The 27789-nt window shown below is 38.3% G+C and overlaps 1 protein-coding gene across 5 annotated transcripts in view; it reads right to left on the bottom strand.

The window, feature by feature from the left end:
- Window positions 1–27789, bottom strand: part of SBF2 (SET binding factor 2) — a 256955-nt gene that overhangs the window by 186609 nt on the left and 42557 nt on the right. For 3 of the 5 annotated variants that reach the window (XM_027700345.1, XM_027700310.1, XM_027700327.1), the window contains exon 2: window positions 21497–21585. In XM_027700345.1, the coding sequence (XP_027556146.1) occupies window positions 21497–21585 (89 nt within the window). The remainder of the gene's footprint in view (window positions 1–21496; window positions 21586–27789) is intronic. The other 2 variants (XM_027700320.1, XM_027700338.1) reach the window with 1 other exon arrangement.

The raw sequence follows: 27789 nt of genomic DNA, 5'->3' as shown, positions 1-27789 counted from the left end.
GGCCTGTTGGGAAGAACTTCCAGGCCTTTAATAACTTTTGACTGAGGGATGTGATAAACTACAAGTGGCATCTTCTGCTTCTGCAGGTTTCTAGGAACACTGCACGTTATAAAAGAGATGCTGTTTTATACCACAAATTGAAGCACAGCAATTACTAAAACAATACCTTAGATATCTGCTTCTACACATGAAGAAGTGACAGAAACCAAGTGACTGGATGGAGTAATGAAAGCCATACCACAACCCATCAATAACTTGATGGGTTAATAATATTAAGAAGGAAAAATAGTTGCTCTCTTCTTCACATTTTTTCACCTGCAGAGTTGTCAAGTAGGCCAACAGTTAGATGAAAACATTGGAGATCTTGCAATAAATAGGTCTACCTCCTCTGTTTTTAAAAAAATACTTATTTCCAACAAGGTCTTTTACAAGGTGGAATATGCACTTTGGTTTTGTTAGCAGGTCACAGCAGCAAATGCAGCTGTTGTTTGTTCTGTACCACTGATGGAAATCTGCTGGTACTGATGGTCAGACTGATGAACAGCATCCAGAACCAGTTCCCAGACTAAGTACCCTTAGGATCTTGGGCAAGGAGAACAAGGAGAGCTGGAAAACAATTCTACACTGTTATTCATAAGAGACCCACTACAAAGTTAATCATATGATGTGTGTGACCTAACTAGCCATTCAGTAAGCTACGTGCTGGGATTCCTCTCTGCCCCTCTTGCTCAGTAGCAGGACCATTTTGCAATGCAGTAGTTGCTTTAACTCAGATGTAATCTCACTGCACAGTTCTTCCTTCTCCTCATCAGCCTCTGCACATGTATGACACACAAGACTGTGCTGACAGCAGGAGGTCTCAGGGAAGGCACTTCAGAAGGTACAGTCCAATCTCCTGTTCAAAGTATGATAAACACCGAATTCAGACCAGATTGCTCACGGATTTACCAAGTCAGTCTTGAAAACTTTCAAGGATGGAGACCATAAAGTTTCTTGAACAACTTATTCCAATGCTTGACTCTCCTTATGATGAAAACTTTTCCCTTACTTGGCTAGAAGCTCTCCTACTTCAACTTACACCTGTAGCCTCTAGTTCTCCTATCATGTGCCACCGAGAAGAGCCTGGGTCCATCTTCGTGATGGCCTCCATGTAGGTATTGGAAGGCTGCTCTTAGGTCATCCCAAAGATGTCCCTTTTCCAGCCTGAAGAGGCCCAGGTCCTGCAGGCTCTCCTCATGGAGCAAGTCATCTGGTCCCTGATCAGACCATCTTGGCTGCCCTCCTCTAGAACAGCTCCAGTTGATGGACATCCTTCTTGCACTGGGGAGCCCAAAACTGGATGCAGCTTTTCAGATGGGATCTATCAGGTGCTGAGTTAAGGACTGGAATAATCACTTCCCTCAGGTTCCTGGCTGTGATCCTCTTAATGCCATTTGGGATGCTGCTGGTCACCTTTGCTGCCAGGGCACGCTGCTGGCTCACGTTTAGGTTGCTATCTAGCAAGACCTCCAGGTCCTTCCAGCAGAGATGTTTCCCAGCCAGTCAGTCTCCAAGGTGAAGCACTACAGATGGTTCCTCCCTCCCAAACACAAGCTTTGCCTTTCTCCCTGATTCATTTCATAATGCTTTCACTGGCTCATTGCTCCGGCCTATACAAGCTCCTCTGGATGGCAGCCCTGCCCTTGAGTGTATCGACTCACGTATCTTCCAGTACCAGATTCCAGTATCTGCTGGAAGCCAGATACTTGTGGTTTCTTCCTGTAACCGGTACTAACCAACTTCTACTGGTTCCTCCAACAGAGGGGTTCCTAAAGGTCAATTCACTTCAACAAAGACGCACTTTGGAGCACTGAGGGTCAGATATTTGAAAAAGACAGTGAAAATATCCATAAATGCTAAATGCCTGACTAAATATATTCTTTTAATGCCAGCACCAGAACCAGAAAAAGCACAAGATAAAATATTACACTCATGCAAATTTGCACTTCATGCTGTACAGAAAAGTGCAAACAGAACTCATGAACTACTTCCCTAAGGCCTGCTAGTCTGTTTTGCAAAACTAATGTTAATAATGATGCTATAAAGAGTAAATTATCATATCAAAAGTAATGAGTAAATTTACTTTTCAAAATACACAAGGAGTAAATTATCAAGTCTTCAAAGTTAAGAAAAAATTGGAGTGTCAATATTTATTGATAATTCCAATCACTCATCTGAGATAATTGTTTCCAGAGACAGCAGGTTTTTGGGTTTGTAATATAAAAATAGTATCCTCAGAAAAGAACAATCTTAAAAAAACCCCAAACTTAGAAGGAAATACTGGCAACTGAAAGGGAAAACAATTCTAAGAAAAATATCCTGTCTGGTCATTTCCAACGAATCTACATGAAAGTGTTCACAAAGCCCAGTGGAAATGTACATCAATATTCAACAACCTTTAAAAAGCTTCTCCCTGCTGCTCCAAACAAAGTATTGCACAAATTTTTATCTTAAACAGAATTTAAGACCAGGATCAATTTAATTCAAAATAAAACTAAACTAAATATAAAATACCAGCTACTGAATAGTGAATAAATTATTGTATCCCTTGAAAACAACATATTGAGATGTGAGACAATACATGTGAGACAAAAATTGTAAACAGCACTTCATGCATTTATGTTGTTTCCATTTAAAGTATGCAGTTACTTATTCACATGCCTTTTAAAAGCCATGGTAAAAACACAATAAAACTCTCAAAGTCACCCTTTCTTTCACTACCCAGAAATTCTAAAAAATAAGGAATATATGAAAAATACTATCAGATTTTTATGTCACATATATTCATACATGTATTCATTCAGTCACACTGACTGAAGTCAAATCTAAGTCAAATCTAGGTTCATGACCTCCGGCATTTTAATTCTTTTCTAGATGAGGTTATTAATAATGTTTACTGTAGTAGAAAACATTGCATGTAAATTGCAGTCTTGTGCAAAATTTATGGGATGTGGCAGTGAAACTAGAGCCCAAAATCTTAAAAGAAAAAAAAAACAAGCAAAAAACCTAAGACTCCAAGGCCCCCAACAACAGTACTCTGTGCCACAATACTGCTACAGCTTTTAAGTGAAATCTTTGTTTTCCCACCTCAGTAAAGTCCACATGTGTGGCACAGCTGCATCTCAAAAAAGATGTATAAGTAAGTCAAGACAAGTACTCAAGTTTAACAGTACCATGTAGAGTCTTCCCACTCCGGTATGAAAATACCTGCAATATTCCTTTGTTGAAGAGATCTTTACTACAATACCTGAAATACATGTCTAAGCAAGAAAAAATTAACATCATTTTCATCACTTCAGATATTTTCAGGAAAGGTACATTATTTTGAAGTAAAACTTGAAGAAAATGTAAACACAGTATAAATATACAATATGCAGTGAAAACATACACAAACTAATTTCAGGAAGGATAACCACAGGAGGTTGAGTATGGGAATTTCAAAACTGTTCCTACTGAGGAAAATTCAGGCAGTGACAAGCATCCCAAGCTCCAGAGTTCTGTTCCAAATGAACACAACTGAGCTGGCCACAGGCTTTTATGGAAGCATACTTTTGCCAGCTTGGTTGAAAAGTTTAGAGAGAAATTTTCCTGCTTGGGAAAATTCATTAAAACTCACTCTTTTCAACATTTAAACACTTTTTAATTACACTTTCCTGTATCAAACAGAAATTGAAAAGTTAAGAAAAAAATTGATAGTAAGTACACAAAAGCTGAAAGATCAACATCCAGAATAACCATTTTATCTTCCCTCCTCCTCCTGCCACATCCCAGTGGTGGTCCGCATAGTTCCCTTGGCAAGCTGTGTCCAGGCACTGCTCCTTGGAACACGATGCAGCTGCTGCTGTGCCAGGAAAGCAGCAGGTCAGTCAGGTCGTGCTGGGCCGGCAAGGCCACACAACACAGTCCCACTTCAAGCCTCTCTTTCTTTCTCAGTACAGAAAAGTCTCACATTAAGAGAGCACTACGCTAAGACAGGACCCTACGCACCACAGGCCTTGGACCTCTTTCAACAGAGGACACTCTCACAGTAGCAACGAACACAATTTGTAAGGAAAAGCCTGTTCTAAAGGCAGGGGAGTAGGAACGTAACTGATACCAGCAAGAACTGTAGCAATTGGTTTATTGGATGTCAATGCGACAAACCTCACGTAGACTTGACTGTTCCTAAAGAAGTGGTGATGAGTTTGAAGTCTGCTGAGGTCAGAGTGCACCACACAGTAGCCATAATTATTTTTTGAAAACAATCATTTAAGCATCGGAGGGAAAAAAAGTCTTGTCCAAGATAAGGAAAATCAAAATGTGCATAAACTCCAGCAAGTTAACACTAGCCCTGAAACTAATGGAGAAATTTGATGGAGAAACCTCCTAAGAAATAAAAATTAGAATCATAGAATCATAGAGTATCCTGAGTTGGAAGGGACCACAAGGATCATTGAGTTCATCTCCTGGCCCTGCACAGGACCACCCCCAAGAGTCACACCATGTGCCCAAGAGTGTTGTCCAAATGCTTCTTGAACTCTGTCATGCTTGGTGCTGTGACCACTGCCCTGGGGAGCCTGTTGCAGTGCCCCACCACCCTCTGAGGCAAGAGCCTCTTTCTAATATCCAACCTAAACCTCCCCTGACACGACTTCAGGCCATTCCCTCGGGTCCTGTCACTGGTCACCACAGAGCAGAGATCAGTGCCTGCCCCTCCTCTTCCCCTCATGGGGAAGTTGTAGCTGCAGTGAGGTCTCCCCTCAGTCTCCTCCGGCTGAACAGACCAAGTGCCCTCAGTGTCCTCACACGGCTTCCCCTCAAGGCCCTTCACCATCCTTGTTGTTCTCCTTTGGACACTCTCTAATGGCCTAATGTCTTTTTCATATTGTGGTGCCCAAAACTGCACACAGGACTCAAGGTGAGGTTGGACCAGCTCAGAGTAGAGCAGGACAATCACCTCAATTATCTAAGATATGTTTCAACATGCATCAGAAGTAGAAAGCTTATAAAAACTGATGATGACAATGGCTAAAATAAGTACAAAGGTAAAATGATCACTCAAAGACAACTAATCTAGAGCTCAAAAAACCTGCACTAGGAATTCCTTCTATATCTCTCCCTAGAGAGATGTCTGAGGAAGTCCCCAGAACAAAACTGTATTTTGGAGGGGAAGATATAGAAGATTTCAGAAAACGAAAATGAAAGTATCAGACAGTATGACTCCAAGTGTTCTGTGTAATCAAAATATAAAGTTTGAGAGTTAAAAACTGTGGGTCTCACTTTCTACTTCTGGAGACGAGAGAGGGTTATTGGAAGATTGGCAAATGTTTCGTCCATTTTTAAAGAGCATTGAAGTTATCCAGAATCTTTGCTTAGATGTAGCAAACTTGCAGAAAATTTCAAGTTAGAGAACTAGTAAACCTACAGATAAAAAAATTACACTGGAAAAAATCAGAAAGGCTTCTCTACAGCAAGATCGTAAGTCATTCATCTATTAACATGGATGTACTAAACAGAACTACAGAGTCACTTAATAAAAAATCTTTTAGCAAGAACATTCTCAACAAAAATTTCTCAATTAAACTAAGTTGTCATGGTATAGGAGAACAGTTTTCTTTTGAAGTACTAACCCATTTTTAAGAGTAGGAATAATGGTTAGTTTTCCCCAAGGGAGGCAGATCAGATCTCTGCTGGGCTCTGTGTATGTATAGCAAGGGCTGACTGACTTTGAGTTTTTTGTTTTGTTTTCTACAGACAATTTCTGAACATATCAAAGAAGTTCAACAATAAATTTGTCAGGTCTATGGACAATAAAAGTATTTGGAACAGTCAACGCTCAAGTATTTTGTGATAGTATACGAAAGGGTCTCCCAATACCAGGCAATTGGGTAAAAAAGCATTACATGTTTCCTAACTTAGTAGAGGAAACTAAAGCACATTAAAAAATAAAAAAAATCCTAAAGATGCACATGCAATAACAGACTAAACACGTTGTTACCACTCAGGAAAGGGAACCTGACATGTGGTTCACTTTAACCTGCAGTAACCATGGGAAAAAAAATTCAAACGCTCAAAATCATCAGGAAAGGAACTGGGAAGTACATGCATACTGTAAGACTCGCCATTTTGCTACCTGCATTTCAAAAAGATACATTTGAACTAAAAGTCACAGAGAAAAACAACACTATCCAGAGCCTTGAAAGGTCTCTACAAGGAAAGACTGTATCAGAGGGGTTTCTCCACCTTGGAAAAAACACACTCTAAGACAGGAATACAAGAAGATATCTTGTACTTATGAACAGAATCAACAATATAAATACATAATAATTCATGATTTTTCATGAAAATTAAATAGATATCATTACATAAAATGATTGTGCATTGGTATAAAACGCATGGAAGTCTTTCACAAAACACAGTAAAACTGCAAATTGTTATGAAGGACAAATGTAAAGGGCTTAAAAACTTTCAGACAGAGAAATGGGGGAGAAGCTCCTGAGGAACTCACATATTTGTTGGCCAAAAAGTATCCACTATTGCTGAAGCCTCTTAAACCTGGAGCAGCACATGCCAGTGTATTTAGCAAAACAAGCAATAGTGTCTCACCTCATGATACCTTACACTCGTTCCCAAACTATCCACTGCTGATTCTCGTTCAATTCTGGACAATAAGCTTGATCCACTTTTATTCTGACCTTGGTATCAATATTTCTATTGCTATTTAATGTAATTATCACAAGAGTTTCAGGAAGCCAAGACTTGGTTTTCAGCATCTTCCCATGAGCCTTTTGCATGACCACGGAACGAGTTCATCAGTCGACAGCATAGTATCTCTAGTTGTGGCAGAATGAGCAGATCTAAATCTATTTATCCGTTACACAGCTAAAATTACTGTTTAATACATAGCCTTCCAAAATTCATATGGTTCCTATAGCAGTAAAGCAGACAATTTAGGAAGGGGAAGGTAACACATACAGACTAGTAAGACAACCTTGCAGAAACTGCACCATCAGTGTTTTGCCACTAGGTTGAAATTTAAACAGCAATTCAAAGAAACAGAAGGGTTTGGGTTGGAAGGGACCTTAGAGATCCTCTAGGTCCAACCCTCCTGCCATGGGCAGGGACACCTTCCACTAGACCAGGTTGCTCAGAGCCGCATCCAACCTTGCCTTGAACACTTCCAGAGATGGGTCATCCACAGCTTCTCTGGGCAACCTGTGCCAGTGCCTCACGACACAGTAAAGATTTTCTGCCACATATCTAATCCAAACCTACTGTCTTTCAGTTTGAAGCCATTCCCCCTTGTCCTGTCACTCCCTGCCTTTGTAAATGTCCCTCTCCAGCTCTCTTGTAACACCACTTCAGGCACTAGAAGATGCTAGAAGGTTTCCCCTGAACCTTCTCTTCTCCCAGCTCAACAACCCCAACTCTCTCGGCCTTTCCTCACAGGAGAGGTACTCCATCCCTCTAATCATCTTGATATCCCTCCTCTGGACTCACTCCCACAGGTCTACCTCCTTCCTGTGCCCGGGATCACAGAGCTGGATGCAGCACTGCAGGTGGGGTCCCAGAAGAGCCGAGTAGAGGGAGAATCAACTCCCTCCACCTGCTTCTCACAATACTTCCGCTGTCTCAGCAGAAAGCACACACCCTGTCTGCACTGCCTCTCTTACTGGGGTCTGAAATATTAAGTTCACTTTGCAAGTCTCATTTACGCATTTCTAGATTGCAGCTTACATGAGGCAATTTGTTTTCTCCCCTCACTCTGGATCAGTGCCGGCACAGAGATCCTCACACTGAGACAAGAAAACCTGAAGAAGCATTAACTCATACTAAAACAAAATGGTAGATGACTCAGGACCACTACATTCTTACTTCATTCAGTGTGAGACATAAAATACTCTGAAACTAAAACTGAAAAGGTGCATTCTTTTCTGCCACACTTAAAATCAGCAATCTGAAGAGCAGGAGTCATTAAGTTTCTTTCTTTGAACGCCCTTCAGAAACCACCACTAAATTCAATGCCTAATTTAAATATGGTTTCCACTCTAGTGTTGCTCTTGCAACAGACAGGTAAGGTATTATCCATAATAGGTAAAACAGTGTACATAAATATGCTGTTACCCAACTCATCATAGTAAATTAATACTTAAAAAGGAAAGCTTATAAGCATTATCATATTTAAGCAGTAACACATAAGAGGGTGTGCATATGCTGTAATAATGACACACCTTAAGAAGTATGTCACCATTATCCCATACTACACACCCTAAACTGCTTCAGCATAGATCACATCTATGTATTTAACAAATGCAATTAGGATATCCAGAAAAGATGTCTATTTAGTGGCTGATAATATCAAAATGTTTCATAGAAATAACCCAAACAAACTGCCCTCCCCCCCTCCAAAAAAACCCAACAACATCGCCCCGCAGGAAAATCCCATAAAACATACCACCAAATATTCCAGCTCAAGTGATCACTTCCAACCACTTTTTTTATCATCAAATTACAAACGCAGACTGTTAAAAAATACTTGCATCATTGAATGCACTCAGTTCCTACAAAAAGAGTTTTAAAAAGGAAGGACAGTCACTGAGAAGAATCTCTTGTTTTGCGCAATTTTGAAGTGTTCTTGAAAGCTCAGTGATGAGTTTTGAAAGACAAGGTGCAGATAAAACTTTTAAATAAGTTCTTAAGTTTTTTGGTTAAAGTGGTTCCCCCTTTCCATTTCAACAGCCCAAGAAACGGCCCAATAAAAACATCCCACTTTGGTTATCTCTGCTAATTCTCAGTCTGAACTCAGGGGCTGAGGAGTTTAGTGGCTTTAGCTGAACTCTTCCACACTATACTACTTAGAGTCTAAAGCCAAAGTCAGCACAAAAATCTGACATTTAATTAATTTTCCGTAATTATATCACTGTTCACCTTGGAAGTAACGTTTTGGAAAATGTATTATAGAACACTTAAACAAATAGTATCTACTTGGACTTTGCCACACAAAATACAAACAAAATTATGTTTGTGGTAGCCAGAATAAACAAAATTTAACATTGATATGCTTTTATCTTAAACCAAACTGAAATATATTTAAATATTTATTAATGACATACAATTCCACAGAATTCATTATTGCAAAATGCCTTTCTCAACTCAGCTACTCAACTACTTACTTCTTCAGCTAAGGCATACTATTACAAAAAACTAACATCAACAATCTTTCAAGCCTAATCAAACTTGACAAAACTACTGTTATTCAATGTCTTTCCATTCACTTAACTGCTCTTTGGTTACATACAATGGAAACAGTTTCCCAAATCACGTGAAGTTCTCACAACTGCATTACCCAAAACCAAAGAAAACTGTAGATGTTCATTTATTACAATATTTCCAAACAGTTTTTCAGCTACACAGCTGGAAATGCTGCTAATCTTTCAGATGAAAGACATTCAGACACAAAATGACCCAAATACATCTTTTTAAGCAACAGTATTGATCAAAGTGTAACAAGAATCAAATCTTGAATTTCAAAACCGAAAACTTGAAGACATTCTTATATAAATGATTCAGCCACAACCAAAACCAGTAAGTGATTTTTTTTCCAAGTAATTTTTGCTACTCAGTGCAAATATGACAACTCGCTGTGGGTACTGAAAGCCTCCTACAGAAGTGGCTGCTGCTAACACGCATTGGACATATGAGCAAAATATTGAAACTGGGGGGGCAGAAAGGGGGAATGTACTCTCCACCCACTTTTTGAGAGGTCTTGCCAGTTCCTCTGCTTTTTGGGAGATCAAATTCAATATACAAGACACAAAACAGATATGAAAATGGTCCAACAACAAATCTTCGAAATTGCAAATGCCAACAAGTCTCTACAAGTATATTACTGGGCCAGAATGCAGGAAAATCCTTGTGAAATAAGCTTTTCTGGTATGCAGTTATAGCAAATAATCATGAGGTGATGCCGAGAACTAGACAAATCTGGTATTCAAAGAATGTTAAAAACACTAAGGTCACGAATGCACGCTGTAACTTTAGTACTCACTTCTTATCCCGCTATTTTGACATTAAATCTAATTCATTCTTCATTCTAAGCTTATAAGCCATGATTTTAATGAACATCTCTCTTGTCCACATGCTATAATACATGTCAAAAAGGAAACAATATGGTTAAAAAATGAAGTGAGGTTGATTTTGTATATGCCACATACAGAAGGGGAATATTGCTTGTTTTTAAAATACTACATTATACCACAGATTTTTCAGTAAACTACAAAAACAGATATTCTCTCTTGGATCAAAATTTTGAATTTATTTATATTTTTTTAGAATAATCCTCCCTCCACTCCTAGCTCACAGGTGAGCCTAAGATAAAGCACCAAAATCATAACTGCACTGTGCATTTTATTACTAAAAACATATCTGGTTGATTATAATACTGCATCAATCTATAAAAACTAATTACATAATCTGACCTTGTCCCACCAGTTTGTTTTACAGACACTGTAGAATGGATTTGTGTTGAACTGCCTTTATTTAGATAATGAGCTAAAACTGTGAGTTCTGAAGGCACAGAGACCAGAGGAGGGGGGGATGGGGTGTACTGAGACATGACCAGAAAGTTAAAGCCAGTTCTTATATTAAATTCCTCACAATTTATGGCAGACTGACAACAGGAATACTAGCAGCACCATAACACAGTATATAATTTTATTTTGAGGTGGGGAGTGTGACTACCCACTATTTATCACATTAAAATTGCTTTATTCTTAATTTTATATAGATACTAGTTGCTTTAGTCCAAGTAACTTGGCAGAGATTCAAATCAGAATATATACTTTCAACAAAAAAAAGAATAAAGACATTTTTTACTTGAGGATAACTGATACCTTTCAGCATCTGAGTGTGATCTCCTTTTCCAATCTCCTTTCAGTGACATAAATAAAAGATCATCTCTCATCAAGGTTAAGCAACCAGAGAGTGCAAGCAAAGATGAGCAAGTAATTTGGGTACCTTAGTTAGATATATAAATCTAAAAAAGATGGAGGGAAGTAGGGGAATTTGCTTTATGCTTGGGAAACATACAGAGTGCAGGTGACACTTCAAATGCTGCAAGACTTGTGTTGTCTGGTCAGGGAATCTCTTGAGAACAAGTTCCAAACGCCATTCAAAGGAAGACTTGGGTGTCAGGGCTCTCCCTCTCTGCCCAGGTTCCCTCTGCAGCCCGGATAAATGAGCTGCAGGCTGAGCAAGAACTACAAACTGTAAAAGGATCACCATACAAGCAGCATTATCCACAACTGAAGACTGAACTGCCTCATCTCCAAATCTGCAAGTTGGAGCTTTAGAGACTCATACTAGAAGCCAGTTCAAATGCTTAATTTACTACTCTATTACTGATAAAATAATAAAAATCCTTTTCAGTTTATCCTGGTATCCATGACAGCTAAATAAAAGCACCTGTTCAAGTGATCCCTTGACAGTACGTCCTTGAAAAACATAAAGACACTGCAACCAAACATCCCCAGGAGAGGTCTCTCTTAGCAACATTAAATAAAGTTTTTGCACTTCATGGATCAGCTGCACCATTAACACTCTCATCTCAGAAATCTGCCACTTCTAAAGGTCTTGGCCTGCATCACTTTATTTCTGACATTCACAGAGCAACAAAGACAGAGAAAGAAGAAAACGTTTTGATAGGACCAGTCCAGGTAAACTGCTGGCAAAACTACTGATTTCACAATCCTGGTTCCATACTCGGAATTCATTACAAAAAGCCATGCTCATGGCAGATCCCCACTCAGGAGAGCTTCAATCAAAGACAAAAAGTTTCATCGGTTACTAGTCCTAAAATAAGCACTTACAAAACAGATCTAGTATACTTATATTTTTCTTCTTCCTCTTAATACATACAGGTACATTACTTCTTTACTTTTTTACATTATTATGACCATAAAGCAAACACCTATTATAACAAATATATAGCAAATTACTATTTGTTGACTTTTACTTAAAATCAGGTTTCTTCAGTAAAATTCTTGTAGTCTTTTGCCAAATACATATAGAAATCAGGACCAGAACTATAACAGAAATTATGAAATACCACATTATTAAAGAATAATACAGGAGGAAGAGGGCCATCTAAATAGCCAGCTCCCTTATACATCTTCTAACCTGCAAGTTCATTCGTAAACTTCTCCTTTTTCCATCTACAAATCCCAGGTTTTGTACAAAAGAAAACCATTTGTTATATGTTACTGGGAAATAGACAAGAGCCTAAAAGTGCTGTACAAGAAAACCTGAAAGATCTGAAAGTGGTTTTTCCAATTCCATGCAGTTAGTGAAAAGAGAGCACCAACATGCGGTACTGAAACAATATTAAGTAGTCTTTGCTTTATAAACAAAAAAATCAACATCCCAACCTCAGGATTAATAAATTGAGCTCCTTTTGAGACTTCAGTTAGTGATGGTGCTGGAGGCCAACAAGCTACTTTTGAAAAAAAAATTTGGTAGTAATCCTCCAAGTCCTCTCCCAAGGATTCTAAAAGGCACAGTCCCAGTCAGACACTGAACCGCTGGAATCAGCTGCTTTCTCCCCAAGCCTGTGTAGGTTTTGTGCCAGGTGTATGCTCAGAGCACACACCCACTCTGCCCCGTGCAGAGTCCTGAAATCAGGAGTTATATGAACTGAAAACAGCAAAAAGTCTCTGCACTGATGTTTCTGCTTGGCTTCTAACTAGATAATACAATGATAAAATGAGCACACAGAATATGCAAAATTGTGAGGGATCATCATAAGATTTATTAATGTTCTTTTTTGCTTTGATGCACACAACCAGGACACACCTTTTATAAACTATTATGAATAAGGACTTAAACTGTATAAAGGCTTCAAAGAAGTTTTCAAGTTTAGCAAGTCAAGCTTTAAAACCACTGAGATGATTTAAGCCAGCAGAAGAAACCTGCATCAAAATGCTACAAAATTTACATGAAGAGTACAAATTAAAAGGTCAATCAAATTAGGGGCTGGGGCAATATAATCACTTACAAGTACTATTAGAAATTCTTAGCATGGAAAGCATCGGCTTTAACAAAACACAAACCATTAGTAAATTTGTTCAGAAAAAATGTAAAACAACCATTATTTTCCATTAGTCTGTTTTCTTGAACTATTAGAAAACATTCCAAACTGATTTACAGTCACAGCAATCAACTTCACAGATAAATTATTTCTGGATTCCCAGAACACATTCAACGACCCAGTTCAAGTTTCACAATCTTGTATTCAGCCCAATAGACTGTGTTTGATTAGATGCACATTATCTGCCTTTCTGCTCCTTCGCACAACCCAAGAAAGGATTGCTTTGTGACAACTGGATATATAGTTATAAACTGAATACACAATGGTCTTGCTTTCTGGCTCTCTCCAAACCCACACAAATTCTCAGTTCCCTGCACAAACACACGGAAAAACCAAACCAACCAAACAAAAAAAACCCAGAAGCGCCAGTCAAAAAATTGTCTAAATTACAACACGTCAAGCGTAAAAGAAGTTCCAACTTCTTGGAGAAAGCTGACAGATAATCTGTAATAATGAGCTGGAACAAAACATAAGAATTTTAAACAACAAACTGCTAAGTGGTTCTGAGGTACTTCAGTGCTTTACTGGATTGTTACATTTGTCCAGTTTTCTCTCCTCCTCTCTGGTAGTTACAGGGACCTGATTCAACAGTGACATAAAGCTTGCTGGAGTTAACAGCAAGGATAAACACCTGACAATCCCATCTAAAGACCAGGTCTCATCTCTCATGGCAACCCACAGAGATTTCTTCATTCATCACCATTCTGATGTCTCAGTTTGGTACCTTCCCTATGAGTTATAGGGTCCCTCTCTGCAGAGAAGCAAACAAGCAGGCACATAGAGAGCAAATCTAAAAAGAACCTCAGGAGATTATCCAGGTTATACCCCTTTCCATCTGATTCTATTAGCCTCACACAGGTCATTCCTCCTAGGTATCAAAAATTAAAAACAAAATTTGCTCAAAATTTTCATTCTAAGTAGCATGAGCTCCATCTGTTTAAACGTTTCTTCCTGTTTACACCAAACTTTTGCTAGTGAATCCATTCACAATCACTCACTCTAGGACAAGGAGAACAGTTTATTCTCTTCACTTTATTTATCTGAAGTCTTCTCATGTCTAACTCCTGGCCATCTCAGAACAGTGCTTACCTTTTTTTCAAAAGCTTAACTGCTTTGATTCACGCTTAGCTTAAGATGCACAACGCTCTTGCTTGTGGGGACATCGGATGGAGAAGTGCTGGCACCTGCACACGACTAACTTGGACAGGTACAGTCAACTGCACCTGGCACAAGGAACAATTGGAAAACAGAAGTTTTGTACAACAGCAGGTCTAGATGTTGTAGTGCACAAAAATACGGCTCAATCTCTGTGCGTTTGGGTCAACATAAAAAGAGTGCTGTAAATTCAGAAGGTGGAGCACCTACAGTACTTTTAACTGACTTAAAGGTGTACATTGGTTTGTGTTTTTCTGGACAAATGCTGCTTGCGTTTCAAACTTATATGATTTGTCTTCACACAGAATTATTCTGAAATAATTTTCATTGATGATTAGTCCAAAGTGGAATAGGTCACTTAGGCTAAAGAACCTCCTCTGATGTTAAGGACATGTTCAGCTATTCAAAAACATGTCTATACTGTCATACATTGCACTCATCCAGTTAACTTTCAAGTATAAATGAACATTTTTGGAAAAAGACAAAGCACATCCACAAACAGGCTACACATAAAGCTGAAAATAATTAAAACCATCAATTTTTCCTATAATTTTTCTTCTCATATATAATACAATAGGATTCCTCCTCTTCACTTTTAGTTTCTGGAGATATAGTCCACTTTCATATCGTGTGTTTGACACATATGTTGCCCTCCCTTTTTAGTCAAGAAAATTTCTTAGCTCCTCTCAATAAGGATGTAAAATATTCAAAAATGTTTACATGTTCACACTGAGTACACAGAGATAACAAGACAAACTGATAGGGAAAAAATTCCTACAGAAACATATTAGTCACAAAACCATATATTCCAAGGGTATTATACAGTCTAGTCTTGTAGCCTGAGAAACTTAAAAGCATAAAGAACGTTCCGTAATCCTGCAGACTCAAATCTCAGCAAAGCACAGAGTGAGAGAAAATCACCACACCTATGTGAGAAACCCAGACTGGCTGGTCACAGGCACACAGGACTGTGGAGTGGAAGAACTACAGATCAATCTCAAACACCTGCAGGAGAGGGAACTCAAAGAGGAAGAACGATGATACTGATACAGACTCATCAAGGTAACACTATTTAAATGAAGCACAACTGCATTTGCATCACTACCTTTAGTGAGTACCTCCATCATGTCCCTCATTACATACGAAGAGGGTTTTTTTTTTAACAAGGAACATCAAAAAACATTTAATACTCAAAATTTCAGAACGTTTAGAAAAAACAGGGTCTCCAGAACACTTCTCACAGACAAGTCTATTAGTTATGAGGTGGAAATACCAAGACAGGCACAGAGTTTTGTTTCATACAACACCACTTGAACTCAGGTTAACTGAGGTCTCAGAATCTCCTTTGCTGACTGTTACACAAAAAACCCACAACCACAGACTTACAGAGAAGTCCACGCTGTAGTCTTTCCTCTAATTTTTAAAGAAGATGAGAAAAATTAAGGAGAGGTAATAAAGACACTGAATCAAATGCAAAGCTTAGGTGGACAAGACCGCCTTACGCAGTCAAGTATTATTTGTGGAGATGACAGCTACAAAGTTTGAAGAAAACCAATCCAAATAAATCATTCTATGATTCTAAAAACATCTGCACTTCTTAAGAAAGCTTATAAAAATGGCTTTCTCCTCCAGAAGATCTGAAAATAATTCAACTGAAAATGGGGGGGCAATGTATCTTAAAACACCTTGATAATTACAAAAAAAGGTTACACTTCAATGTACTTCATGGAAAGATTAGAGTGTTGAAATTCCAAACAGGTGTCACTTCAGTATTTCACCATTTTTACTAAAAACATTGACTGTAATACAAAGTGCTCTGGGGGTTTTTTCCCAACTCAAAACAAAACAAAAAGGAATTGATAAAACATATTAATTGCACCCTTTCACAGCTCTTAGTCAAGTATGATGAAGTTTTGCTAAGCAAGGACTACTTGCGAGTCCTTAGATACCAATATCAAATTATTTTATCCCACTAGTCTACAAAATCCAGAAGCTAACAACCATTCAATAAAAGCAGTGGGATTCTAAAACCAGAATATAACTGTTTTACAGCACAGCAGAAACATTACTGTACAATTCATCACATTTATGGTGCTCCAGGATTTCTAGTGGAGGCAAGTACAGACAAGTTAAAGAAATACAAGTTGAGTCCAGAAACACTGATAAAAAAACCCCCACACTGTACTTTTGCTATTATCTGTTTTCTACTAATGCTGAAAGAACCTGCACTGCAACAGAATGAGAATTAAAACAACAAAATGCACTTATAAGTGCTACACTGAGCTCTGCCATGCAGTTGTTCATTAAAGAATTACATCCGTAATGACTCTTGAGAGGTAAAAAAGTTTGAGGGGAAAGAGGGGGGGAAAAAAACCCCAACAAATTCAAAATCTCTGCAGCTGACCTAGTGCACTGAAGGTTAAATGGATGCTGTAGACAACTCTTTATTCAGGTCCTTAAAAGCATTAATGTTGCAGGAAAATTGGCTTACAGATCAGCTAGCTAAGACTGAAGCATTTAAAGATTAACTCCCTTAAAACTTTAATCACTTCAGGCCTTAACTGTCTAATCTGCAACCCAGTTTGTCTTTCATGTCTTAAAATAAGTAGTAAAATGTTCAAGCATCAGATTTTTTTCTCAGAAAAGATGCCTTATACCAAAGTGGCAAAACAAAAACAGCACTAAGTGATTAGCACTTGAATATTAGAAGTATTGATTTTGACTGCATGTGTAATGATTTCCAGAGACCCTGCATTGGGAATCTCCAAAAGCTCAGGAGTTCTTTAAAACTTTTCTACTTTAAATTCTGGCTTACTTTTAAATGTCTTCAATTGACTGCAAGCCTGAAGACAAACAAGCTGGGGTTTGGTGGGGAATTTTTGATACCTTTCTTCTCCCCAGTCCAACTGGGGATTGCTAGTGAAGCTCTAGCAGGAGCGAATATCAGTTAAGGTCTCAGAGATATAGCTCTCACTCATAATTTATGTATGTCAGAATGAAGGGGATATCTGTACAAGACTCACAAGGTAAATCAAAATATAAATATACTTTGAAAATATATAAATACCGCTCCTTACTCTAATTCGTTTGGTTTTTTCATACCTCGGGTTAGTTAGAACTTGAAAGTTGAGTCCATTTTTCCATAAAAGACATCCTTCACATCAATTTAAGAGTTCATATCTGAAGCTACTCAAAGGTGCAGAAACACTAAGCTCTGCAGCAATGGCTCTACACAAAGGAGTAATAAGCTGATTCCAACAGCACCAACTCCTCCTCCTCTAGGAGGAAGCAGGCATCCTACCAGATCTCAAAGGGACAACGTGCAGCCTTTCTTTCTCCAGAAGCACTTCTCTTAGTATCATAACACAGGTAAGCTGTCTTCAAATGGGTGTGTTAAATAGCCGTTTTTACAAATTACATTTTCTAATTTAAATAATTATTTGGATAAGTGATTAGCTTGTCTAGAAATGTATGTTAACTTCCATACTTGCATGCAATTTAAATGCAAATTACTAATTCATGACACTACTACTGTTACCATCACTGAGTGCAGCGGGAAATTTTCTTCCCTACTACTCACAAACTGCACAAACACATTTTATCTAGTTTAAACTTCAGACATGGTACCTATTTCTAGGTATGACTTTCATTGGCGTCATTAATATCAGCCTCCCAACGCTGAGTAATGCAGATGACATTCAGTTTAGCTAATTTAGCCCTGAGACAAAAATGAGTTTACGGTGTAACATTACATACCAAAGCTTCCTTCTTTGATGTATAACTAATTATGATGTCTAGAAAGGCATACAATGGAATAAAAACTGGATTATAAATATGGAAAATATGCAGAAATGTAGAGCTAACTCATTCACCCAACATACTCTCTCATGTGTTCTTTCTACAAGCAAGAACAAGAAGTTTGGTTATCCTGATTTTAAACTGCTCTATATGTCTCAGCTGACTTTAGAGGGTTATTTTTAAACTTAAGCTGAACCTGAAACAAATTCTTTGAAAAGACTATGGAGAAGGACACCCAAAGACGTTCATTTCAAAATCAGGAGGGGCAGCTATTAGATTGGTACATTCTAAATGCATTCTTTTGAAAACCAATGACTTAAAATGCTTTTCTGAGCCAAATGCTTTATTAAGAATAAGTATAAATCTCTTTACTCCTTGAAGTCAACTTACTTCCATGAAACTTGAGGAAATCACTGTAATTATCAATAATCCATTACAAAAGACTTCAGGCACCTTTTGCAGCAATTTGCAGGTGGCTCACTTATCAAATTCAGTTATAAGCAGAACAAAACTAAAAGCTGTGAAGCCTTTAGAGAAATGGCAAATGCAAAGAGTGCAAGATTAAGGACAATCTCTTTAGGTCATTTGAGGAGATGTAGACAAGCAGAAGGTCTAAGAAGACACACTGACTGAGACCTACTGACAGTATCGTTCCCTCAACAGGGACTCACGGCTTTGCTCATTTATCACTGACAACCAGAAGACGCAACACTTGTTTAACAAGACAAATTAAAGTACATGACTGCAATAAAATGTCATGAAGTATATTTCTGTTGAATTTTGGATAATATGTTTGTTCCCTAACTTCATGTGATTGTGACCAGAACATAGTTATCGTGCTGCACACGCAAAAATAGAAACAGTTTAAGTAATTCTTAATCCTTTAATACAGAATACATATACACCAAATATAACATTCTCCAGTAGAGTTCAAACTGCTATTACATTTTATAATGGGAGAACTAACTCTGACGGAAGACAAGATTCAAGCACTGAATCTCCCTTCAGTGCTATCGCTAAGCATGAAAAGCTTTGGTATTTTTCCTTCCTGAGAAGATAGAGAAGGGAGCTTCATGTGTTTTTCAGATATAAACCATTGCTTTTTTTTCTCATTTAACAGAAACCATATAATTCCACATAGAACCTTCACTCAAAGGAAAGGAAGTACATTTAGGAGGATTTTAATTCAAACTACTCATAGAACTAAGTGCAATTAATAAATATGTCTATCTTCAGTCTCATACACATTTGTCAGCTATTCTATTCTTACCTTTTTTTCATTTTCTTTTTCCTCAAGGTTTGCCTGTTACCACCTTAATGATATTAAAGTTGCCCTTAAGGTGACAAACAGAAAATGGTAACGCAGATTTTTTCCTTTCCATGAATTAATGTTGATTCATGTTACACTAATCCAAAATTTTAAATAAAACATCCTGCCAAAATCTGACTTTCATAAGTGACTTGCTTTAGTACTTGGATCTTTGAAATATCTCTAACTCTTCAATCTTAATTAACTAAAATTTTATTACCACACTTGGAAAGCAGATCAAAATTTGGCTGATTTTGCCAATTGGCTGAATCAATGTCCTTAACTTTTAAGTCATCAGATTTCATTTTACTTGGAAAGTTTAAAATCTTAATGGCTTTGCCTAACGAGTCATTTGAGAACTGATACAGAAATAATGTTTTGTCCCATCAAAAAAAGAAAAAAAATCTTCCTTTAGAAAGGTATTTCTTGTAGTGCTAACATCCTAGAATTAAAATTAAGTGGGAGATAACAATAGGGTACAGATATATCCCTTAAGCTTGACTGTTTTAAGAGAAGCTGTGCTTATTTACTTCACATTATCGCTGGAAGTCAGACACATTGCTTTCTTTGAAATAGGTAAGGGAGATTTGTGTGACAGTATAAATGTTACTATGACTCAAACTCTTGCAGTTGTTTAAGGCAAGATCAAACCACCTAATTCGACCTCAAGAGAGTTGTTAAAAAAAGAAAACATCTCTAAGCTTTGGTATCCAAGTTTACTTCTCTTCTAATGAACTACAACTGTGTGTACTTATCTGAACTCGGGCAGCAGTCAGCAAGCATATGCTGGCCAGGAATGTATTAAGTAGAGAATTACCAGCTAGAGCAACCAGCAATTGCTATAGAGAGTGGTATAATGTTGTAAAGTAATAGAAACACTTCAGAGAAGGCAGGAGCTTCCCCTGTTTCAGCACAGCAGGGCATTGCCAAATGCAGTTATGCAAGTGTACCACAAATGCTGTAACCATCCATCACGTGTGTGGGAAGCAGAGTTCACCCCGGCAAGTCCTGCCTGACATCCCCCTGAAACACGGGGCTTGGCCTTGGCCGTGAAGAAACAAAACCACACTGCTGAAGGAAACGAGCACCCAGTCATGTACACAGCACAGGGAACAACACAGCCCTCTGCTGTGCCAGGGAGCAGCCAGGGAGCTGAGCACTGGCTGGGAGGGATCGTACTGGTAAGAGCTCGCTTTGCTTGCTCTTTCACCAACTCAGTGAAGAGACAGGGTCTTTGTCCTCTGCTGCTGATTTTGCCCCACTGTACAGACTTCTACTGCAACATTTTCTACTGGCCATCTCCTTCTCTAGCTCATCCTGTCCCAGAAGTTACTAAGTTGGCAGCAGTGAAAGCTTCACTCTGACTTCTCAGAAACCTAATTTGTAGAATATGGCCACAGTCCTTCATTCCTCTTCAGGATTTTTAGAACCAGATGTTTAGTGAATCCTTGATCCAGATAAGTAAGATACACCTTTTCATTGCATCTCACAATATGAGACCAAGGAAGGGAAAGAAGTGGCACCTTGAGAATTGTCTATTTAAAATGGATCCCTGCTCACCAGCCTTGCTCAGTGTACTGCTTGTGGAAGCAGCTCTTACGGCATCTGTCAAGGACAGAACACTGGGTAAAAAGTGACCACTTTAATAAATTCAGTTTATATGGGAAACTATTTTTATTTTTTTTTAAAGCTACAATATACAAATGCACATTTGTAATTATTTGAACATGACAATGAAAAGTCATCTGCCGTCTGAGGGATGCTCCTAAAATGTAGACAACTATACACCTACTGACACAAACAAACATTTCTTTTAAATGTGCTGTTTCTAAATTTGCAGCAGACATTTTCTACACTCTAGGAATGTTTACTGAGTGGTACAGACCAGAATAAACTAGCTTCCGTTAGCCAAAACTATTATTCTTTATGCTATTACCTATCCCCTCTACGTGCATAACTTCTACCCATTCCCTGCTGGGTAAGATAAGACAGATCATTACATGAAGGCAGATGTATCTCCCAACTGGATGTGAAAGAAATTCTAAAAATTACAAAATGTAATGCAAACTTACCAACTCTATTCCCTGTGGAAAAGGAGTGTCTTCCCAGTCCTTCTGAGGAAACCGTTGTATTATTTTCCCCAAACCTTCTGTTGGTCCTGCTGAAAGATAAAATTCTATTACTTAAAGGTAAAGCAGTGGAATTTAAATCACCATACATTTAAGAAAATATTTAGAATATACCCAATATTAGGAAATTTTTCACCACAAGAGGCAGAACAGGATCCTCAAATATGTCTTGCATGTCACATAATAAACAGTCTTAAGGTTCTCCATCAGTAACATGAGGAGTCATTACATGAAACGAAGCCGGGAGCTGCATCCAGCCTCTGCCCATCATGTGTCTTTTCAAAATGACAGATGATTACTGACAATTCTAGTCTCTCTCTACAAACAGTAGTAAGTTAAAAACTAATAAAACAGATCATGTGATATTTAGAAAAGAAAGCACACAGTTGTCAACCAGCGGTCTTCCAAAAGAAGCCTACAGACTGAAAGAAGATTAAAAACCAACATGATTCATCTAGGACACACTAGCTCCTTGCCAGTATTTGTCGTTGGTTTCCTTGGACAAGTCAGCAGTGGTTTTCCAGACAGAAAGATGTAAAGAAAGTTGCTAATTTCTGATAACTTCTCTGATGCAATTGTCTTCTTTTTTTACCCATTCCTTTTCAGGAAGGCACAGTGGTATAGATAGAAAGCCCCTTGGAAATACCGCAAATACACCACAACTGTAGCATTGCATCATCCTGGATGGTACAGGAATGCACATACAAACATGAATTCTGTTCTTCACTTTCTGAAGTCAAGAGTAAGTACTGAAAAAATTATAACTTTCTTTTCTTTTTTTTTTTTTACTGGATTTTAGCTCTGGGATGCACCAACAAATAACCATGGCAAAGTGAAAGCCATTTTGACATTAATCAATACTATCCTGAAGGAATGCTGAAAACTAGGACCAATTAGAACTGAGCAGTGCGCAAGATAAAGTTTGCAATCAATAGCCACCAACTTATGTTTTCCACATTTCAAGCATGACTCTCTGGGTGAAGAACCTTTTCCTGACACCCAGCCTAAACCTCCCCTGACACAACCTCAGGCCATTCCCTCGGGTCCTGTCACTGGTCACCACAGAGCAGAGATCAGTGCCTGCCCCTCCTCTTCCCCTACGGAGAAGTTGTAACTGCAGTGAGGTCTCCCCTCAGTCTCCTCTTCTCCAGCTGAACAGACCAAGTGCCCTCACCTGCCCCTCACACGGCTTGCCCTCAAGGCCTTTCACCATCTTCACAGCCCTTTGAACACTCTCTAATGGCTTAATGTCTTTTTTATATTGTGGTGCCCAAAACTGCCACAATATTCCAGTTGAGGACGCCCCAGTGCAGAGCAGAGCGGGACAATCCCCTCCCTTGACTGGCTGACGATGCTTTGCCTGATGCCCCCCAGGACAGGGTTGGCCCTCCTGGCTGCCAGGGCACTGCTGACCCACTTTCAACTTGCCATTGACCAGGACCCCCAGGTCCCTTTCCGTGGCACTGCTTTCCAGTCTCTCATTCCCCAGTCTGTAAGTACATCTACGGCAAAGCTGAAATTTGCAACCATTTAAAACATCTTTTAATAGCTGACCCATCACATTCAATTGGATCACCTTTTCTCTAAAATCATACAACAATTAAAATTGAGATTAAACATTAAAATTTTTAAACATTTTCTTATAAATTCTCAAAGCTATACTTTGATATTATGAGGCAGTACAAATTATGCATTAGTAGTAGCAGTCCATGTGCTGCTTCCTCCGCAGACACCCATGCAGCAGCAATGAATACATTATTCTCCTGACTTTACCACAGAAAACAATTTTCAGTCTGACACAACTCAAGTCTGCCAGCACAAATCAGTGTTACGGTGCAAAAAAAATAGGCTTCCCTTAAGCTGCCTGCTAATTTACAGTTTGAGTTTGCTGCTATCTTAAAACCCACCATAATTTTTGCAAGATATTTAGGTAAACCAATCTTATGGTTTAATTAAGAAGCATTTTCTCCAGTTTATGAATATTTACACTTAACCTTCTCTGATTGTCTCTTGAAAATAATTTAGGAACAGATGTTCTTGGCACAACAGGCATATCAACTACAAAGAGCAAACTCCCAAGAGCAATCTTACCCCCACAAAAGCACACACTGATTGTGATTCCCAAGGGCAGCCCGCTGAAGAACTGCAATCAGACTGGGTTAGCTATGAGATCTAAGTAGCAGTAAAAGATAAAATCAGCAAGTTAAAAGCCAAAGGAGACATCCCATTACAGAGAAGCTGCAGAGATGCCCAGAAAGCAGAGCTAGGATGTACCAGAAACCAAGGAACAATACAGACATGGTTACAGCCTCAGTTTTCGTAGGGAAAAAGAGCTCCATATCTATTAGACCACAGGAACTGAATAGGGTCACCAGTCACTCATTTCACTTGTTTTAAGATCAAGTGTTCCCCTTATGTACTCTTTCACAGCATCTTCTACTGAATTAGCATTCTTCTCCCCTCCACCATTTCATCTCAACATCCTTCCAAAATGAGGAGGCATAAATGGAAAGGCTTTACCATTCCCTCCCTAAACAGCTCTGGGAAGAGCAGAGAGCCGCACACCTTCCCTCCTAAGGCAGGCAAACATGCTCCAGCATTCCTTCTTTCTTCTACAGACATCCAGTCTCTGTTTCCTTCTTTCGTGTAAAAAAATAACAGAACAGTTATATTTTCAACTAGATATGGCAGGAATTGATATGTATTTTATTGCCAGCATGCAATAAACAGCCTTCAGCCTTCTGTGTTTTCCTCTTAGCCTTCATCTTTGGTACCCCTCTCAGAGAACTTGTCTTTCCTTTATGCAGTCATCTACTTGATAGGTGCAACTACTCCCTTTTTCACTCCAGGAGGGATGTCCCCTCACGGACTCAGTATCAGAACTTCTTTTTTTTTTGAGTTAGAAGTCTCAAATTATCATGTTATCTACTTTTCTAAGTCATATCCTTATCAAATCTCTTCTTCCTATAGTTGTTCTAGTGCTGGCAGGTGGCACAAAGGAGATACAACAAACAAATGCCTCCAAGGCATCAGTGAGCATCAACACCTTCCAGGCAGAGCAGGACTTGTGGTTGAGAAGCAAATAGCAAGAGAAGGCAGAAGGCACAAGGTGAACCGAGATATCCAGACTTCCTAGAAAAGGAAGTATCAAAGAATGACAGCAGCAAACAGTCCCTAAGGCCCCTAAGTTTCTCTGTGGGAACCCAGACAACTTTTTCTTTTACTCTGAATGCAGATCTCAAAAGACTGAGACCTCTGACACTACCAACTACACTTATAAATAATGAAATCATATTTTGAAGCTATCAGTCCTTCCAATTCTCTTTTTATTTGACTGCTACAAAGACCCTCCCTACATTACAGTATAGGAACTTCTTTCAATTCAGAATGAAGAGATGCACAATTTTTTTTTTTTTTAATTTTTAATAGTCTCTCCTTTATGTCAAAAGGTTATCAGATTTTTTAGGTTACTTTCCTTAGAAGGCCACCAACGCTGGCCACCAATGTTAGACCATTTCGCTTTCAAGAAGGATTCTAAACCTCCATAGGAATTTACTTGAAGGAAATGCACTTTTGAACATTTTCTGAAAGCCAGAATGAACTTCTTATGCCACCTGAACTTGCACTTCAGTTCACTTCTGGGATCAAATGTCTTGGAGGTCACTGTTGGGAAAACACACTTGAAAAACAGGAACATGTTCTATCTCCCTCTAGTTCAAGTGCAACTGATTTGGTATCCAAGTTCTCAAAAACTTTAGAAAAGGATCCTTTTCCAAACAGCTCACAGGATTCTCAAAAACTTTCCAGTTATTAAACGGTCAAAGTTAAGGCCCACAGCAGTAAAGATGAATATTCAGGAAAGTTCAAAGTTTAAAAAAAGAGTTCATGGAAGGGTGCACATAGAATATATCATAGAAATGCAACATTTTAAAGGAAAAAAAAATCAATGGTTCTGTATCCAAGATATGAGCATTAGAAGAGAAAAATAAGTACTCACTTCCATCAGATGTGAGTAAAAAAATAAAACCAAAACAAAACACCAACAGAAAAAGCACAGTTAATCCTTCCACAGAAAAGTCCTGTGATAGAGATTTACAAATCTACTAATAATCCATAAAATCTAACTATTTCACATGATTTTTTAAATTTTATACAACACAGATAGATGGGAAACACTCTTTCCATCCCACTAAACTTCGGTTTGGTTTGGGGGGATTGTTGTGTTTCTTTTTTTTTTTAATGAATCTGCAATCTTCCAAAATCAAGGCAATTCTTCAAAATATCAGAGTTTTGTATGTTTGCAATTATGAAACAGAATTCATTGTAATTTGGTAAACTTGGAAAATAAATAGAATTATTTTTTTCAATTACAGAAATTACTTGGTGAGAAGTTCAGACTCAGGATCACTTGAAAGAATCTCCATGCTACAGGCAGCGAAGACCTGGCCCGCTCTTGCCACAAGAAGCTTCTAACTTGGATTGGAAGTGTACTTTACTCAAATACAGAAATTTCCATTTATTCCTTATACAGAAGCAAAAAGATAAGCAGAAGAGGTCTGTCTGATAGACTGACTGTACTCCTTTCCATGAATGCAAGTAAAGTTAATTCCCTTAAAGCTGCTACACAAGGTAAAAACCTGTGCAAGAGAAGACCCGGTAGCTGCACTTCTATTTAATAGTAACACCAATTCAGTACAGTCTCCTCACCACATTTTCCCAATGCTTTATAGTTCAATTACTGTTGATTCTCTGTTGGCATTTTTCAATCCAACTAGTTGTATAACAGCAGAATTGTACTAAGTCCCTAAATCCCATGGTTTGGGGTGAGGGGGTGTGAAAGATAGCTGCCTTCAGCTGACTTTTATTAAATAGTCCAACTTGCAGCAGACAAGTTATGTTTGAAGATAACAGGTCATTCAAGAGATGACTGCAACTCAACACCTAAGTGAATTTGCATTCTCAACTGCTTTAGCACAACAGGCAGAAACAGAAAAAAAACCAGATCATGGGATTTCAACAACTATCGTTCATTTCAATATATGCTGCTGGTAACTACTGACAACTTTGCACAAATATCAAGGCCACATGATGACAAAATAAAAAAAAAAGGTGATGAAAATTTTCTCATGAATAAGTTTCATATTTCAACCACATTCCCTCCACTCTGTGTCCAGTCTTCTTTCAAGCACTTTTTATTAATTAACACTAGAAGGACATTCCTTCAATATCCAAGTGAAACTGCTATTAACTAAAGCTAATTAAACAAATGTGACATCACATTAAAAACACACACACAGTGAACAGCCAGTGAACACCAGCAGCAACTTCCTCAGTTAGTGCCTGCTCGTATCTGCTTTACAGATCACAGATCTACCAAGATTTCAGAGGTTTTAAGAACATTAGGAAGAATTTCTTCACAGAAAGGGTGGTTAAACATTGGAATTGGCTGCCCAGGGAGGTGGTGGAGTGACTGTCCCTGGAGGTTTTAAGGAAGGACTGGATGTGGCACTTAGTGCCACGGTCTGGTTGACATGGTGATGATCGGTCAAAGGTTGGACTTGATGATCTCAGAGGTCTTTTCCAGCCTAATTGATTCTGTGACTCTGTGAACTGGCACTCATTAATACTGACACCTTGTTTTTAAATTAGAAAATAGGTTATTCCAGTGTCAATGACTTCAGATAACCACAGCCAGCAAGAAGGACCTTTGCATCACCAACAAAAGGATTCCTGTCTTTCGGTATCCTTTCAAATAATGTACAGGCTGCCCCAAAAACATGGTGGAAAGCCCATACCTAGCACTGCTCACTGAATTCAAATCAATTAGACAGAAGTTTTTGGAGGTTTTTGAAACCACTTAAACTCATATATACTATACACACCACTCAGACAACAAACTACTTAATACAGTACATGTGTGTGAGTATAGCATGAACAACCTGCATATTAACAATGTGTTCCATGTAAACTAGGAATTGCTTTCTTTATTTATTATATTTACAAAACATGCCTGGAAGTAACATGAATTCAAAAGACATATTTCCAACAAAACTACTGCCATTATTATCATTAAAACCATAAATAGACCCACATTGTTATCTTAATAAAGTTATTCCTACAAAAACAAAACTATCCCTATAATTCAAGCACTTTGCATTTTCTTTCTTTCATTTTGTAGTAGAGTATTTTTTTGTCATATAAAGTGACAATGTAAAGGTATTGCAGCAATTTTCAAA

This window comes from Neopelma chrysocephalum, unplaced genomic scaffold (genome assembly GCF_003984885.1).
Source record: "Neopelma chrysocephalum unplaced genomic scaffold, ASM398488v2 Primary Assembly neopelma1_24, whole genome shotgun sequence".
Taxonomy (NCBI): domain Eukaryota; kingdom Metazoa; phylum Chordata; class Aves; order Passeriformes; family Pipridae; genus Neopelma; species Neopelma chrysocephalum.
Note: the sequence above shows the minus strand (reverse complement) of the source record. Positions and strands in the feature narration are given on the sequence as shown.